Raw genomic sequence first — 19584 nt, 5'->3', positions numbered from 1 at the left:
AGGTCGTTGACTTTAAAAATGTTTGCAACCTGTGCATCAAATTTACTGACTTACGTATGATTCATCTTAAAATGAATGAGAGATAAAAATGATTGTACAGAGAGAATAATTGCTGCCCTATGATTGCAAATCTATAGTCACTTCCCTGTTTTCAGGAGGACATGCTATTGATAATAAACAAGAAGCCCCCAAGATGTTGCTAGAGATGTCGGGTTGTTTCCAAGTTGAAATAGCTCCAAGGAGTTACAGCTGTAGAGAGTGGGCTCAACCATGTCAGATCGAGAGAATATAGTGATACCTCTGAAATGTTACATAATGCACCTGCCAAACTTCTTTGGTGTGTGACTGTCTGCTATCTAGATGTAAAACTAAACATTAGGGTGTGGCGAAAAACCGTTTTTCTCGGATCAACTTGGAACTCGTGTTTGAACTCTCCTAGTGTAACTTCTTTGAATAGTTCACATAGCAGCTATTGCCGACCATTGCAGATGTATCTTTACACTTACTCAGATGTGACCTCCATAAATTGTTATTGCCAAAATATATAATTGATGTAAAGATCCCCTGGGGTTCTATCTGTTGTTATTGAGTTCAAAGATTTATTTTCAACGATAAGACCCATGTACGTGTGTTTTTGTCAAAAAATATGTTTCAATTAAATGCCTTCCATAACAGCTGACTCTGTACTTTGATGAGTGTAAGAAGGTAGTATGTGCCATATTTGTAAAAATCTGGTTTTTCATTGGAAATAAGAAAATATAGGTACACTGATGATATTAACTTAATATACAAATGTGATGTGATCAAGCAAAATCAGTCGGAAATATTGATTTCGAGATATTTTGTTTGCATTTGTTTTTGAAACTCTTTAACTGCTCATATCTTTTGAACTGGTTGTCCATATTCAGTGGAATTTTCTGCAAAATTTGGCTTTGCAAATGCTGTTTACAAAACTAAAAATAGAATATTTCTGACTTGAGACTGATTTTGCTTGATCACACATATGATTTACGCATATAATTATCCTTTTTCATCTTATCTTTTTGTGTGTTTTCATCTTTAGTGGATACTCTTCTCAAGAAGACAGTCGACATGCATCTGGGAATGAAAGTTTGTCTCGTGATGAGGAGGATGAACAAAAAGTCCCAGAGGTGAGTAACAATTCTATTAAGAATCAGTTGCAGGGCCTAGATTTCGAAAAGAATCGCAGAATTGATTCTCGTAAGATTAGGTTGCGAGAATCAACTTCTCACATTGTATCATACAGTAAGTGCAGTGACTATGATGGATTTTGATTCTCGCAAACCAAGACAAAATCTAGGCCCTGAGTTGAAGGGATCAATTTCTCTCAATCACATTTTCACTCACGTCTCCAGTAACTTATTTGTCAAGTTACAAGTACTCTTTACAGGTTGTAACTTCAGGATTGGGTACTGTTTTAAATCCATGTTACTTATGGTGCATGCATCATTCATAACTTATGATGGGTTTGAGGACTTACGATGCTTCTATGATGTGTGGTGATGTTAGTGACATCAATACCAGATATGTCTGAACTTGATTGTGGGGTACAGACCTTTAGATATATCCATCATCACAGAAATACATTATTATTATTATTAAGACATTTATTATATTAGGTGCCTTTTCAATAAAGACCAAAGCGCCTTACAATATTAAAAACATCATTGCACAATAGATAATTTAAATAATACACAAGTATACATTAAACATATTAAAGGCGAAAAATAGAATACATACAATATAAAATATACCATAATTATTTCAAAAGAGCTTTAGAAATATATTTCTGAAAAGCATTGTAAACCACAACAAGAAATAAACCATTAGTGGGGCTACTGAATGACTGAACATTGGGGGCATTATGAATAAAATTGAGGAGAGCGTTCCAAAGTTTGGGACCCAAGACAGAAAACAAATCATAACCAATGATGCGACGACCAGGGTTCCCGCTAGGTCCAAATGTTATGGGGTCCAGTTGGACCCCATAATCTGCAAAATTTGAAAACTATGGGGTCCCAAACAATTTTTTGGGGTCTTTAGACACAAATTCTTACACGGTTATCACATTTGAGTCTCAAATGATGGGGTCCAGGTGGACCCCATAATTAGAAAAATTTGAAAAATATGGAGTCCCTTATGATTTTATTGTGATTGAATGGAACACTGAGACTGGTCTTGTCTTGGGAAGAACCCGTACGATTGCAATTATAATCACAGTCTGATCTCTTTAATGTCCCATAATTCTCAAGATACATGTTCTGATCAGGTCATATCAAAGTCTCCTTTCATCTATGTATCTCTGATGATTGTCTTTTTCATTGTTTATAAAAGATGTGGATATTTATTATATAGCTTTGCAAGCATGCATTCAAAATAGTGAATAGTCACAGCTAATCTTTATGAAAGCTTGACAGCTTCATATATGTTCGATTTTGAAGCCCTGAAACCTAACTCTGTGTTATGAACATGTGACTGACTGCCATGGAAATTCACAAGGAAATAATAGCTTGTCTCTATTTTCTTCATAGTGATGATGTACTGATCAGAATCAGAATTTTTGTTACTAGGTATCTGACTGTATAACCTTTTTGTACATATTCTCCTCCACACAGGGACTCAACAAGTTACCCTCTATAACCAAACCCAAGCCACCCCCTGGATCTACTGATCATCACAGTCCAGTTGCAACCTTTAGCAAAGGACATCTTGGCTTGGTCTCATCAGGGGATACCGCTACTCAACCAGTGCCGGTCCCTGCACATTTCAGCCATAACTACAGCAGCAACAATAGCAGTAGCAGCGGCAGTAGTAATGGCAAACCACCTAGGTCTCTTCCAATTCGAATAGTGGCCAAAACTAGGTGACACTTGCCTCATGTCTAGGAGAGTAGTACCCATAGCAATCAGTGGGCTATTGCACTTGAAATCCATACACCCCCTGTAGAAAACATGACTTTAATCTTCCACACATGGAGTGTGAATTTCGATTGGGGTTACCTGAATGGGTGACTCCATTTGAAGCATACACCTCCTGTGTCGGAGATTCAGGCCATGTCTTCCATACGGGCTGTATGGATGTCAACTGGAATAACTCATTCTTTTAGGTAGTGTAAATTATTATATAGTGACTGTATAATCAAATGAATTTGGTGCAAACTCCCTTTTAAACTGGTAATGATGATTGGTAGTTTGTTTATTAACCAAAAAGAAACATTAAATGTAAATTCAATGACTTTGGTTTTATGTAATCAAAGTTCTATTACCCTTAAGGGTAAGTGGTTTTCCATAAAAGTAGCTTTTACATTAAAATTACAACGTTAAGATGTGGAAATGCATATTGCTGAAAATGTTGATGAGTATGTTGGATTTACAAGACTCTTAATGATAAAACAATATGTTTGCACCAAGTTTACAGGGATTTTGCACCATTTCATATTTCTTTTATTCTTAGGGTTGGACAGACAAGGTTAAAGATACACTGGTAATAAATCTGTAACATATGGTGATACTAATACAACAGATGCCGAAGATTGACATTTTTTTAAAAATTTCTTCCCATAAAACCAAAGCAACAGTGGTTGGTCAGTGGATAGATTGTACTCCTCCATTAAATTGAGTGTTCAAGAGAGCACTGAAGTGTATATTGAACTAGTTTCCCAATTTTAGAGGAAGGAAGGAAGTAACTGTTGCTATTATGCCTTGGACTAATCAAAACAAATAGATGAAGTAATGCAAATAATGAACATCAAGCTGTGCAGGGATTGGTAAATGAGAGATAACCTTAAAAATCATTGCTTGGCAAGTGGGTAACAGTCAAAAAGAAATACCACTTAGGCTATAAGTATAACTTGGATTAAGACTGAGTTCACACATGAAGCATGAAGCCCTTTTGTAAACTGGTTTGTCTTAAAGCTGCCACATGCATGGCAGAAATTGTGTGTGAAATTTTTCTTCTGATTTTGATCCATGTCAATTGAAAGGCAGTTTTTGCACTAGACTTGTTTGTTTACTGTAGAGCAAGCTTGTGTGGTCACCCCCTAATTGCTGCATATTTGTAGTTGATTTCTCTTTTTGACATCTTTTTTTTCCAAAAAGCATGACTGAGCTTGTTTGATATTTAAATTAAAAAATGAAATGAAAAAAAAACTGCACTCTGCATTTATGTTGTCAAATTCTGACAACTAAATATCTAACGATACCTTTGATCATGTTTAAAAGCTTTCTTTGGGGCTTGTAGTGCACAATTATCCGTGCAGGCTAGTTTGAAGATATAATGCAAACAGTTTGTATGTCAGCTTGCCTACATCGGCCTCATCATGTCCCTGTTTATAGGTCTTTCTATCTTGACAATTTTATAAGCCATAGGGTGTGTTTCTTTTCAGAATTACCATTGTATTATCTGACCTTGTCTGTCACCTGTCCTGGATATGGTAGTGCAAGTGATACATCTACAAAAGCAATATTATAATAGAAAAAAAATAGAAAAAAAAGTATGAATCTATATTTTTGAACTATGATTTAATGTTAGTGTGTTCTAAGTGTAAACAATAAAATTGTAACATATGTTCGTAATCTTTAGAGAAACGTTTAATTGTTATTATGTGTAACATATTGAGGAAATGTAGATACCAAATGTGTATCTACAGCATGGTGTAAAATGAGTGAGATCGCTCAACCTTACCCCAAAACTATATGACGATAAGATTAACAATGTTATTGTTAACTGGAACTGGGATTTTACATCCCAAGTACATATTCTGTTAGGGCTAAAAGCACATGTATTAAATAATGTGTTTGATCAAGAGACACTAACCATTCAGAGCATGAATATCAGAATCATTATTCAGAATAAGATTCTGGGTTATGAAATATTTATGCATAGTTGAACTGAATATTCAACCCTGAAAGTGGTTTAGACACTGTGCATCTGCTGTACCACACATTAAAATATTGATGTGTTCCTTCGTTATAAGTGTGCAGTGTTTCATGCACATGGTTTGTAAGAAGCTGTCAATCATTACAAAGAATGATATTTTTCCCTGTCAGGATTTTTGTTTGCACAAATCAGTTGGTCAATAGCACTTGGAGAAAGGAAAAACTGTTTTCTCTACTTAATGCCAACCCAATTATAAAGCCTCCATCTTTCAATGAAACTTGAATTCAAATTAATGCTGAAAATACCATGCAGGCATGTGATTGGACAAACAATATGCAGTAGCAGTTGGTCCGCCTGACAAAAGTCGAGCAGTAGAATGCCACTTATTGTCAGGTTTTCACATCGTGTGTTCAGCCCCATGAAATATTTGTGTTGTTGGACAGAGTTGTGCATCCATGATATGATATTGTTTGTGTGCTCAACAATATGCTTCTGTATATATTATAATTAAACAAATGACCGTTAATTAACTAATCCTTTTAACACATCAAGGTGTGTTAGCTAGCGAGAATACGGTATGTCCTTTTGATTATAGTAAATGGAAATAGATACAAATCATGTGCCTTTTTCTTGGGCATTATTTCCCCTCAAGATGGCATTTTCAAGTTTTTGATTTGTTCCCACATTTTGGGAATGGAGAAGAAATATCTATAAAATGTTAGAACACTTGGATTATTAGGTTTTTTCCCAATGTGTTATGTATCTGTTGGCTTGTTGGCACATAATAAAAAAAATATAAATATTGGAAAAAAAACTTTCAGAGAAAATCTGCACTAGGCTTTTCTTGTATTCTTGTTTGTGTTAACTTCCTGCCAGTAACCACTAGTGCAACATATGGAGAATCACACATGGTCTGTTCTGTGAAATCTTTGACCTACATGTCCTCTATTTTGACATACGTTTATGAATTGAAACATGTAGCAAAAAGTTCACACATGAATCTTTAAGTTACAGTGGGATAAGGAAAAGTTACGCTCATTTAAAATCTAATTTCTGATATTTTATGATGATATTTAGCAACTACCGTCTGATTGTAGATATCAACCGGGAATTGTCAACTTTTCATATTTATAATATTATTTTTACAATATGTTCTAAAACTTCTTGAGAGCGTCAAAAAGTGTTAAAATGGTATTTTTAGGGCAGTCACAAATGTTTATAACCCATGACCTTTCAGGGGGCATTGCCTTGGCAACCCTGCTTAATGCTTGCCCATGTAGCCCAAGAAGCTGAGCCCCTAGGCAAATTGACACTATCTTTCAAAAAGGTAGTTGACCCCTGTGCTACGTGCTTCATGTTCTTTAAGATATATTAAATACTTTGTGCCAAGATTTGATGCAATAACTTAACATAATATATGGCTTCCCCTTATGAAATACTGTTTGTGTAAAAGAAACAAGCAGTTTGCTTATTTCTGTCTCATTCACATCTGAAATTAGAAGTGGAAAAAAGTCTTTGTTAATAAAGATATTACTGGAGAAGTTCAGTGTTTTGACTTGCCGATTATGGTCCAATTGCTCTTTTCCCTCACATCTTATTAACAAGTATATAATGCGTATATAACTGTCTCAAAATGAGAAATGTTAAAAATGTTGAAAAAATATGGAAAACAGAAGAAATGCAAGAAAAATGTAGTAAATCTAGGTGCGATACTGTTATACCATAAATATGCAGTGACAATGTGTAGCTATATGTGTATAGAAAAATGTTTTTATAAATTATATATATAATAGGAAGAAAAAAAAAATTAATGAGGTGTCATTTCACGATAGCCAGCCCGAGCACATTTGTTAAACTAAGGGTTTAAGTGGTATAATAGGAATAACACAACCTTAAACATGATGTTTCTAGTTCTAATGTAAGGAAGAATTTGGACAGTGTGTCTAGAGTTAAACATTCAAGGATGTTTTTTTTCTGGAATGATGGGAATTTGGAAATACTATGTAAGAAACATAGAAGTAAAATAATGTGATGATGGTAGAAGGTGTTTTAGTCCAAATATTCCAGTGACCAAGTATTGGGTATGACTTAAGCTTGTCATGTGAAAAAACTGAAGTAATTAAATACTGTGTTTGAGGTATGTGAATCCATTGTATACAGCATAGAAACAATCTGGATGAAAGATTTCCAGAAATGACTATCGGGTAATGTCACCCAGTGTAATTTGGTTTGAAGATGTTACATAATCTTCAAATTAATAAGTTTTTTGTTTATGTTCATTGTTGCCACATTTTGAAATGTGGTTGGTACATGTTGATCACACTTTAAGTAAGTTGTGGTAAGAATGTAGTCTGGGATGTAATTGGTAAATTGCATCTTGATTAGGAACAAATATATATATTATATATATATTTAATTAAAAGAAAGTGTTTTCTTAAAAACAATCCATCACCCATGGATGTTTTGTCACTAAAAACAGAAGATCAATATTTTTTAATCTTGTGTAGATTGCAAGATTTAGTTTCGCTTTCTTATAGTTTTTAAAACTTAGCCACTCATATTTGTTGACAATTTTTTTTGCCACATGACCTAATTTGTCTTGTTTGATGTGCAAATGGCTTCAGCAAGATCAAAACAGGTATTTAAACGAACATGTTGTAATGATGGAAGGGCGGCATGGGAAATACTTAAAGACAAAGCAGAACTTCCTCCAGATGGGCCTTCCAGAGATCAAGCGAACAATGTTTGTTTGCACTAGTTCTTGTGTGTCCAAAAGGGAGCAGGGCTGGACTTTTGCACACGCCCACATGCCAATGGCGTGTACTTATGTTGTTGGGCCTGTAACTTTCTAAACGTACACGCCCCAGTGGCGTGTGGCATTTTGACACTCATAATTATGTCACTCTATTTGGCTTTTAGCCTAAAAAGTGCCAATTTTTGCGCTCTTGGCACAAATTTGTTCCACTTTTGCACCATAGGGCCCTCTTCCCATTATAGCTTCAATATTGCAAAATATTTTATGCACTTGGCGCGTATTTGAACCATAAACTTACAGTGTCGCTAAAAGGTGCTGGATTCACTCTACTTCAAGAAATGTTTTCCAGCTCCATTACCCCTTAATGTCAAAAAGAAATCTACATCACTATTAATAAAGAACAAGTCACAAGCAGATTTAAATGGTTTACACTTTTAAGTGTTAAAACTACTACATGTATTAAACTTACTAGATTATCGTCTTCTTTTTCGGAAATATATTGTAACGTTCTTTCCTGAAAAATCTGGGCTCGTAAAATTTCTTTTAAGAGTTACATGCCAGACTGGCTAGTGCAAAAAAAGTTCAGGTCCAGCCCTGAAAGGGAGCTCTGCAATTATATACACAGTACATTGATTAAAGTTGATCTGTTTGCTTTACAGAAATAGGGTGGATATTTTAAGTGTAGTTCATTTTAAAGTATACTATAATGAAGTTGGTAGAAAAGAAAGAAATGGACAAGGGTAACCTAGTGCATGTCTAATATTACCAGTAGAAAATGTGGCTTTAAAAGTTATTTATATAAAAAAGAGTGTACATGTTTATAACACTTCTCAAATCATCAAGTAAAAAATATTGACAAAAAAAAAGAATTGTTTAAACAATTTGTACACGACAGTAGAATTAGCATGCCTCTAATATTTAATCCTTCCTTGCAATGGATGCGTTTTAGTGTTAGCCAATAGTAGGTGTAGATAATAGAGACAGTAGTGTGTCTAGTAGAATTTGGTAATCCCACCACTAACTCATCCCTTGACTTAATAATAGAGAAATACTAAACTTGTGATAATGCTTTGTGCCTATATAGTGATAACCTCCTAAGCGGCAGGTTTTTTGTTTATAAAAGGTATATGTTTTAAAAATCAGGTTATTATGCGTTTCAGGGACCTTTAACCTTTTATTGTCTGATTTTGTGTCGCCATTTGTCTTTTTTTGTTTATCATATGCTGATATGGTTGTTGAAAAGATTTTGTAATGTAAAACATGATTTATTATAACGATGTAAAGAAATGTTGTATAATTATTAGAAATTTAAGCTGGAAGGTTGTGTAGGTTTTGTCAAGATGTGGGAGGAACTAAACCTGAATGTGTATGAAGAAAATGTGGTTTTACTATGGTTTTAAAGTGACTCTTGACTTTAGTGATTGATATATTGGTGTTGTAATGCAGAAGAAATTGCACTGTTTTAAGTGACACAACTATAGTATTTGGCAAGGTCCTTCAGCTGCTTTGGCGTTATTTATAGCGTAAACATGGAAGTGTGATTTTGATTGGCGGATTTAATCACATCACAAAGTAGCTTTGTAGCATTGTGTGACCCAGGTGTGATCTAGTTTTACACAATATATCAGGAAGAGCTGTATGGCAGTGCTGAGGGACTTTGCAGAATACTATAATTGATATGAGTTATTTGTTGCACAATATTATTTTTGTCGATACTCTTGCCCATTAGACAAGCTACATTGTGATATTCAGGTTGCTATCCATTCACCCCTTATGGAAGACATGACCTTTAAAATGTGCCACACAGGGAGAGTGGATTTCTAATGGGTCACCCATTAAGGTAAACCTATTTGAAATTCACATTATTTGTGTGGAAGATCAAGATTCCAAGTTTTGTGATATTTTCTCAAAGTATCAAGAGCTATCTTAAGAACCACTGAACCAATACCAGGATTGTTTGAACTCATTTTAATGTATTTTTCATGCTGATTCCAAATATGGTCATACATATGTATAATTTTGGAATTTTGAAAGGAAATTTAGGACTTATCATCTGCAATCAACAGCTTTGTGGAGAGTATTAAATACACCTGCAGTTCAAAACTTCTTTGAGCTGTACATCTCAACATCAATGTTATTGAAAGCAACAAACAGCTTGTATGCTTTGTGTCTGATCAGTAGAAAGTTAGGAGGGAAAGTAAGTTTCAACTTTTTTGTTGATGCTATTAATGCAACTGATATTGTTTATTAGTGAACAGTGATTAGACATAACTTGATGGTTTTATTATGTATTTTATTGAGATATAAGCCTATTAGAAGTAGGCAAGAAAATAAGAATATCTGGGAATTGAACGTTTCAATAAAAATATATATGAAACTCAGAAGCAGAGTATGACAGCTTGGACATACCTGTACGAAGTACAAAAACCAGCAAAGTATAATTTCTTTGTAATGATCATAATGTAGTAGATATTTCTCTCACATGTGTCCAGGTAGTTCTATATTATATTTAAAAACAATTCTAATCAATAGAATTAGAACTCTCAGTCTATAGCATGATAGAATTCCACTCCCATGAATCTTGTGTATCATACATTTTGCATGCAAGATGCATGTGTGTGTACTTTATTCATACAATACTGTACAGTGTATTATATTCCATGGATCGAGTTGCAGTTTAGTTTCAAAGGGGTTTTACTCCCAACAGGTTGTGTTTTGAATGTGTCATGTCACAGACCATGCAAGTTTGCATTTCTGTTTTGATGGTTATTTTAAAATTACCTTCCCAAAAAGATCATTTCAAATGGTAATTTCTTAGAAACTCAGTAAACACCCAAGAATTAGAAACAAACAATGTGAAGTGTAGTGTTACCAATTAATTGCATACAAGAGTAATCCATCAAAATGTGTTTTAACTTTATGTACTTCTAAACGAGGTTATGCGCATGAGGCCCACATACCTCATATATGTGTGTGCCTCTTAAAAAGAAGAGTGCTGAAATGTTCACCTGCTTAAATTTGCAATTTTGTGTGAGCTTCAGCACATGGAGGATATTTTGTATTTTGCACGCACGTCGCTATTAGGATGTGTTTAGATATATACTTGCGTGGCCTGTTAACTCCCTGACTTCTTGACCCATTCAGCATGGAACTAAATAAAGGAATATGTGACATGATCAAGGGAATGTGTCGATGTCGACCCTGGTCGAAAATGAGTTTTAAATATGTTTCTAAAGAGGACATTTAGAGCTTTCAGAAACTGAAAACCCCAAGTTGATACAACTTTTCTTTGTGAAGTTATGTCACTTTATCAATCACTGAAAACAATAGAAAACAAAAGAATTTTAACACTTTCTTTTCCAATATCTCAAAATCAATGTTAGCGACATCCAACTCATTCCCCTTGATCGTGTCACATATAACCTGCATGTTTTGTTTAAGCATATTAATCTGAGAAATCTGTATGATTCAAACTGAGAAGTCAGAGTAACTTATATTATGAAATGATATTGTTTAAAAACACATTTTATTTTAAAGGACACATTATTAGAGACATCTAAAATGAAAACTAATTTTGCCAACCATTTTTACCCAAATGTCAAATCGGTTGACATTATTGTTCTGCTTTGGATGATTATTTATCAGTAAGAAATATAGCAGAAAAAAAACCATAAGAAATATTTCAAATTGGCGAAATTTAAAAGTTAAAGTTGTTACCTTTATCAACAAACCTATACTTTATACCTATTTTAGATTCCTGTGGTGGGTCAGCTTTTATAAAAATTCGAATTGTAGAGTTATTATATAGCTGTTGATGTGTACAAAATACTATGCAACTGATTAGGATCTTTCATGTTATAGCAGTAGTGTCTACTATTTATGTAATGTTTTATGTACCAACACCTTTGTGTTGGAAAAGCATTTTAGACAGCAAAACATGCACTTTTGTTCTTTTGTCTTAGCTTTTGTCCATTAAGTTCCCTCTCCTGTTTCAGAATTAAAAATACAAGCATTCTTGGCATCTCAATATCCGCTTAATCATTTGAAAGATGACGTGGTGCACGTCCTTGTAAAATACATGTGACTTTGAGATGATATGATATTAGGTTTTATCAATATCAAATTATACAAGAAGAAACTGCTAAAAATCAAATTCTATTGGAAAAACTAATAACTGCTTGAAATCTGTGCAAGTTAGAACTTGATTTTACATCTTGTATCCCTAAATCAGATGTGTTCTGGCAATAGCTCAAAAGCCAAGTATAATTGAGTTACTAATGTGTCAGTACAATGATTCGTGTAACCCACTTTTTGGCTAAGGTTAAAAACACTACATGCTTTATCACATTAGTATATGTTTCATGTGAAATTGTGTCAATTTTCACTGGAGTTTAATCTTTCAGACAAGGAAAAAAAGGAAATTAAGATAAAAATAAGATTATAAGCCGCCTTTAAATGTGTCGGATGCAAGAAGCTTTGATTATCATTCTCAATTATAGCACCCACTCACTCTCTCTTATGTACGCCTGTCAACGTCTTTCTCTTATTCTACTCGCTCTTTCTCATACTATCACTTCTCTGATCATCTTCAATAATAGCACTCACTCTTTATGCTCATCTTTCGCTGTCTCATGTTCTTATTTCTCAGTCTACTCTCTCAATCTTGCTGTCACAATCTTTCTGTCATGTCTTTCTTTATCATTCTAAATTTCACAACTTTAATTTCCCATTTATTCCGCCTTTTCCTTATTAATGAATGTGATCTAACCCCATTTCCTATAACTAGTAATAGCTTCAAATGTAACCAAGTGTGTGTGTGTGGACGATTTAATTAACTCCCTGTTGTTGCAGTGTGTTGACCCGATTCCATATATAGAAGAAAAAAATTAGAAAATCATATTGATAAGTCTGACAGAGAAGTGTATACAGTGGATGTTGTTATTGGCTTTCAAATGAATCAAATATGATGTAACTTTATTAAAATGCACACTTATTTATTGTCAGGTTTGGTGATGACAAGATAACTAAAGGCAAAAAATAACCTAGCACTATTTTTGTATGCAGAAAGCAATTGTCACAGAGAAATATAATTACTAGTGTCAGTTGTGTCTGCTTCGTGGAGACAGACAATCATTTTTTCTCTTTTCTGTTTTTTTTTGCAGTTGCCTAGAAAACAAACTTACATATTTGTCATCTGAAGAAAACAAATGAATCCAGGATTTTTGAGGAAAATATATTCAATTCCTTTGTGGAATAGATAAAATAGATTATCTGTCTTGCTAAGCTTGTTAACAATTGAAGTGAGTGTAACAATAAGGTGTTGCATTTTGTTATCTCTGCTAATGGCAGTAAGAACATAATAGGGTTTCCTATCAATATAGTAGGTATTTGTGCATTTACTAAATAAATACAACATTGGTGATACATAAGCTATTATAATGATTAGCTGTAAAAAATAAGTTAGCGGTTTCTCGCATTGTATTGTGGATTGGTATAATCCATCAGTGGTACATCGGGTATGAAAATGGCTGATGTGTTTTCTACCAAAAGTGACATCACTTGATGGAATTACTTTTCAAGTTTGTTGTCTTTTTATTTTTGTTATTTTTAAGTGCATTATATTTTCATGGCAACTGGTGATGTGGTTGGTTTGACTGCGTTGGTGAAATTTTGTTTCTGTAGTTTAATGTTAATGCCAGCTGTTGTTTTTTCTTCTAAAAAGATGTTAAATTTTATCATTCTAGATTATTTTTTATTTTATTATTTGAGAAGTTTGTATACTTTTTTGTTAAACAAGTTGTTTAGAAATCTAGTATATTAAAGAAAGTGTTGTATCTGCAACTGAAACAAAATGTCAAGAGAGATCATTCTAATTGACCAGGTGTGACATATAGGTAATGTGAGGATACATTGTATACTGACAGAATGTCTAAGGATCAAATACAGACCTGATCCTCGCTTAATCCCATCACGATTGAGCATCACAGTTAGAACTGTGGTGTTCTATGGGTCATCATGATATGGATTTGTACTTCTAGTATCCAAAATGCTGGAGAAATTTCACTCAAAAACATGCATGAGAATTTCCAGGCTTTTGCCTGAATTCAGGCAGTTTGTTTGTCAAATTTATGAATTTTCAGTTTCAGTTTCAAAAAAGCCATTCTCATGCCTGAAAAAAGAATGAGTGATGTGTCTCGATTTAAGGTAGAAAATATGAATTTGAGTTTTAATGTATGATAGCAATAGGACAGTTAATTGTCAGTTATACCGTGTATCCATGAAAATACATGTACTATGAATATGTTCAACCACAATATTGCATACATATGCATTAGTGTGTAGCTCGCTGGTTAATCAGGCATAGCACAGCCTTAGTGACAAGAATGGTTTATTAAAAATTTGTTGATGAGATCAACCGTGACAAGCTTCACAAAATTTTGTCTAAAAGCTTCTCATTTTTTACCATTAATGGACTGAAAAATTCTGAAGGACAATAGGAAAAAAATTACTATTGTTTTTCTTGTGTGGAAAACCAAGACAAAATGTAAAGGTCATCTAAGATAGAAATGACGGAAATGATTAGATAATGATTAGATATAACCTTATCTGGCAAGCCAAGAGCAAGTAGATGATTTTGCTCATTAATTAAGGCTGTATTGGTAGCCAGGTTATAGAGCCATTATCATTATTATTGATTAGTTCAGTACCATCCATCAATCACAATATTAGAGTGGATTGTCTTTGTTCAGCAGCTAATATGTCATGTATGGGTTTTCTTATTTCAAGAATTATTATGGTACGCAATAAAACTCCTGTCAACACCAACTTATATTGTGTTTTGTGTATATGCATTTGTCTTTTTGCCATATAAATTAAGATTGTTTTTTTATTAGGTTCTTTGTTTTAGATGTTAGATTCATAAACACTTCAGGAAGTTCCTGCAGTCTTACTGGTTCTTAGCCGTGTGATATGACACAATAGAGAGCTTGCGAAATGACGTTACGTTAACTTTAACTTTAACTTCTAGAGGATTATAGAGGATTATGTATTCAAAACCAAGATGGGTTTGAATACATAACTCTATAATCCTCTAGAAGTTAAAGTTAAAGTTAACGTAACGTCATTTCGCAAGCTCTCTAATATAACGGTTTGGCGTGTGCCAGTCAACATGATACATATACGCACTGTTTGAACCAATCAGAGGCTCATAGCTACATTCTAAACCCTTTAGTAAATTCGGTATTCCTTGTAAAGTGTAGGATTTAATTTAATAATATTCGTTCGGTACACTTCTGCTTTATTTGAATTGAAGTGTTTAAGAATGAGAATAAATTTGCCTTGTTTTAATTAGAATAATGATGTCGCCCATGTTATATGAGACAATAGATGCACAACAACGCTAAAAATCGGCCTTTCTTATCCAATTGATTAATTCTTAATTATTGTGTTTAGTCAGGCTGAGATTGAAATAACCAATTTCACATCTATATAGGGGAAGGGCGTGGTCGAAAGGGCATTGTCGTCAAGATAAAGATAAATACCGTATATTGCCTTTAGTTTTACCCTTTGACTGAACCGCAAAACCTATTGATAGTAGATTCTTTTTCACTTGAATGCTAAGTACAGTAAGCTATATTAACAAAATTAAGTGGAGTTACATAATAGCTCCAGGAAGCCTGTATGCCAGTCATTTTGTCTGGCAGAGTATATCTATTTTAATTAATGCTGTTGTCTGCCAGTCAGTATTTGTCTGCCAATTAGTATTTTGATACCATTACTACCCTCAACAAGGACCCCAAAATGTGCCCACAGGCTCCTACAGCAGGTCTCAGGGGTGTCTATACTTCCAGAAAATCTAAAATATTCCTTCGCGCTGCTGCACTGTGGCCACATCCTTCCCCAGATTCTTCCCCAACCAGACTCCCACAGAAATGGACCCAAAAAGGGGAAATTTTATTATGCTTGTTGCTATCTACACGTGCCTTACTTTTTCTTATTGTTTCTTGTTCACTCCTTTCCCTGACTTAATGTAGGTATTTGTCAGACCCGGAAACTTTTCTTATCAAACTGTTACTTTAGCTAATTTTGAGTCGTTCTATTCTGTCTTCCCTACAAACATAAAAATGCTTCCCTACATGGTACAGTCTGAACACTGAACCATTGCATCTATGGACTAACGGTTCAAAGGGAACAAACTGTCAAACACCTCGATCTATATAGACCCCGTCTTATCAGGGGTGTAAAGAATTCAGCTTTTTTTCTCTTTTTTTTTGCATTTGCATTTGCTCTGTACAAAAGTATAGGATATTTCTTATTTGCTAGCTATTTTCATGCTTTTTCATCTCTTTTTTTACACCCCTGCTTTAAAACACTGATAAGTCAGCATTTTAATTAAAATTCTTCTGTAGCTGGTAGTTTCACGGCACAGTTTGAACATCGAACTATTATATTTAGGGAAGGATAATAAAAACTATAGATCTGAGGCCAAGATTTAAAGGGAATACAAAGTTGGGCATGTTTATTTTCATAGGGCTAATTGTTGCGTCTGTCTTCTCTTAGAATCCTAAATGCTTCCCTAGATAGATCGGTGCCCAAACTGAAAAGAAAATGGATTTTGTATAAAATATGCAAATCAGAAACCGGCTCCCATCCCATGATCTCTGTATGCATGACCTACAGTATGACCGCTAGTCACTATTGCCAAGGCAGGGAAGAATTACTGATCCCAACTCTTCCCTGTTTTATGCTACAGGTGTCCCTCAAAATCATTATTTTTTGGATGGAGATAAGTAAAAGCAAAATAACTGACCACATGCCGGCACATTCCCTTGCTTTTTTTTGGTTGGGTTGTGTGCCGGTCGGGATTTGTATTTATTTGTTTTCTTGTTTAATTATAACACTTTAGGTTGGTAAACTGTTCATTCTTTCTTATTTAATATATTCAGTTTCCTCTCGTAGCGAGCAATCGTTCCCCATTGTGTTTATTTGTTCTTGTGTCCCCATATATACCTACCATGATGCAGTTATGTCTACAGTAGAATTCACCACGACCTTTGCAGGACTTAAACCCCAATAAAAGCTATTAAACCAAGATAACACTCATTGAAAACATTTAAATCCACACAACACTTGTTTCTGTTTTACCTGTGCAGTGAGCAATGAGCTGGTATTATAGTTTCAGTTGGGTGAACGATTACAAAGCAAACGCAAGGTAACAATACTATGGTGGCTTTTGTTTACGAAATGAGACAATAGTGTGCTTATTGTTAACCAGCGTTCTTGAAAATGAGAAGCATAATGGTTTGCAGACTTAACACGGTTGGGAAATAATTTTCGTCATGTTTTTTGGTGTTATCTGTCGTTTACATATCCTTCCTAAAACACAAAAGTGCGAATATTTCCAAACACTTAAATTAGCTAAAAATTTAGGACATGTTATAAAACTATATTTTCTAGAATTTCAGAGAATACTTTAAATATTGGCAGGTTATTTTTCACATAGTGACGTTAACTAGGCAATGTCCTATTACCGATAACATACACTAAAACACCAAAGTGCGAATATTTCCAAACACTTAAATTAGCTAAAATTTAGGACATGTTACAAAACTATATGTTCTAGAATTTCAGAGAATACTTTAAATATTGGCCGGTTATTTTTCACAGAGTGACGTTAACTAGGCAATTGCCTATACTTCTAACATACACTACTTGTAGAGGTCACGCGTCAATTGTGAGAGCTCTGTGTATTGTGCATACAGTAACTGCAGTATGCTTTACTGACTACATGTACCCATTATAATTCCCCAAAGGAAAGTAACTTGATGAATGCACCTACGGGTACATAATAAACCCTGAAGAGCAGTCTCTGCCAGCCAATGCATAAATGACCATCTACTAGTATTTTATTCCAAAAAGAGCCCCTTCTTCATATCAGTATACATGCTCAGTATAGACTTTTTGTTCCCTAAATTCATATTATTTTAATCTTTCTTGAATCAGTTTTTTTTCTTTTTCCAAGACACAAAATTCTTCCCCAAATCATGCAAATGTTAACATTATTCCCTCCCCTTTGGGGCGAATAATGGAAGAATAGACACCTGCAAATATTCAATAGTTCCAATAACAATTGAATTTAAATTATTTGTCTGTCTTTACGCGAAACCTCAAGCAAACATTGCGTAGCAGATTTGGTACGTTGAATTGTCTTTATTCTGAGACTTATTATTTCTGCAACAAAAATATTGGGATTGAAAATAATTGGATAGCATATTGTCAACATTGATTGTTGTTACTGTTCATTACCCAATATTGTTTTATGATCTTTTTATACTTTGAAACTGTCAAGATCAATTTTCGACGGAGCACAAGAGAACTTTTGAAAGCCAGTGGCAAGTAGTGTGTTAATGAATGGTAAACATGGTAAAGAAACATCAATGTGACACTAGGCGATATTTTACTTGAAAACATAAATCTAAAATCGGTTCTTGAGTTATGTTGTAGGAGGACTGAAACACCTGCAACACTTACATAAACGTACATAACTCATTAACAACGATAAATCAAGCAAGGTTTGAAAGTATATGGTTTGTAGAATGAACTTTTGCAAAACATCAGTGTTATTTTTCAATAATATATTGATTTACATAATGAAAATCGATAATTTTTGGCGAGTACCCGCTAGTCCGAAGGACCGCTAGTCCGAAGGTTCGCTAGTCCGAAGGTTCGCTAGTCCGAACACGTATTTCAATGGAGGACGTGACGGTCGCTAGTCCGAATTCGCAAAAAGGTTCGCTAGTCCGAAAAAAAGGTTCGCTAGTCCGAAGGTTCGCTAGTCCGAAGGTTCGCTAGTCCGAATTTATTAAAAGGTTCGCTAGTCCGAATTGTTAATCAGGTTCGCTAATCCGAATCAAAAAAGGTGCTCTAGTCCGAATTTTAAATAAGGTCCGCTAGTCCGAATTTTATATAAGGTTCGCTAGTCCGAATGATAAATAAGGCCAGCTAGTCCGAATTCTAAATAAGGTCCGCTAGTCCGAATTTTCTTTAAAGAACCTGATCAGCGCCACGTGCACCATACACCGGTCTCAAAATGTATTGGAGGTGTTTGATCAAATATAGCGTGTTACCTGAGTAGGCCTAGGTGCACACAGGTTCACAACATTGTTCATGTTTTGTATTGTTTCTTTAAAAGTAATGATGGCAAGTACATAAAAGTATACATTTTCAGAAAGGAAACAATGCAAGTAACCCAATAAGTTTCCAAATCGATGAAAACTGTATATTTATGTTCTAAAGACACAAAAAGTATACATGGTATAGATGCTGTTTTTCTAAAGTATTTGAATATTTATTCCTTTTAAAAACTACTGATGTAGGTTTTGCAGAATGAATGAAATTGCAATCAAATATACACCATCGCCTCAATGGTAATGGAAATAATTCAAAACAACAACGAGAGCTAGGCCTATTATGAATGTCTAAAATACAAACTTTTCTATTTATTTTATTTCTTCATTGATTACTTTCTCTATAAATCCTTCTTCCTTTAATTCTTTCTTTCTTTCTTTCTTTCTTTCTTTCTTTCTTTCTTTCTTTCTTTCTTTCTTTCTTTCTTTCTTTCTTTCTTCCTTCTTTCCTTCCTTTCTTTCTTTCTTTCATTCTTTCTTTCTTAAATTCGGACTAGCGGACCTTATTTAAAATTTGGACTAGCGAACCTTATTTATAATTCGGACTAGCGAACCCTAAATCAAATTCGAATTAGCGGACATGATTTTAAATTCGGACTAGCGAACCTTATATATAATTCGGTCGATTCACAATACGATGCGCCTCCAGCGGTAGCTGGGGAAAGGCCGAAATACGCAGTGTATCGTGGGTAAATGTCGACATCCAAAGCCCGCGTAATACGAATTCAACACGGGAACATGTCA

General features: G+C 34.3%; 1 protein-coding gene across 1 annotated transcript in view; it reads left to right on the top strand.

Moving 5' to 3' along the window:
* Window positions 1-14479, top strand: part of LOC140160222 (uncharacterized) — a 74043-nt gene extending 59564 nt beyond the window's left edge. Inside the window, 2 exon segments of the mRNA XM_072183501.1 lie at window positions 1064-1151; window positions 2637-14479. Coding sequence (XP_072039602.1) covers window positions 1064-1151; window positions 2637-2888 — 340 coding nt within the window. The 3' untranslated portion in view covers window positions 2889-14479.
* Window positions 14480-19584: the final 5105 nt, after the last annotated feature.

Source organism: Amphiura filiformis, chromosome 1 (genome assembly GCF_039555335.1).
Source record: "Amphiura filiformis chromosome 1, Afil_fr2py, whole genome shotgun sequence".
Taxonomy (NCBI): domain Eukaryota; kingdom Metazoa; phylum Echinodermata; class Ophiuroidea; order Amphilepidida; family Amphiuridae; genus Amphiura; species Amphiura filiformis.
Note: the sequence above shows the minus strand (reverse complement) of the source record. Positions and strands in the feature narration are given on the sequence as shown.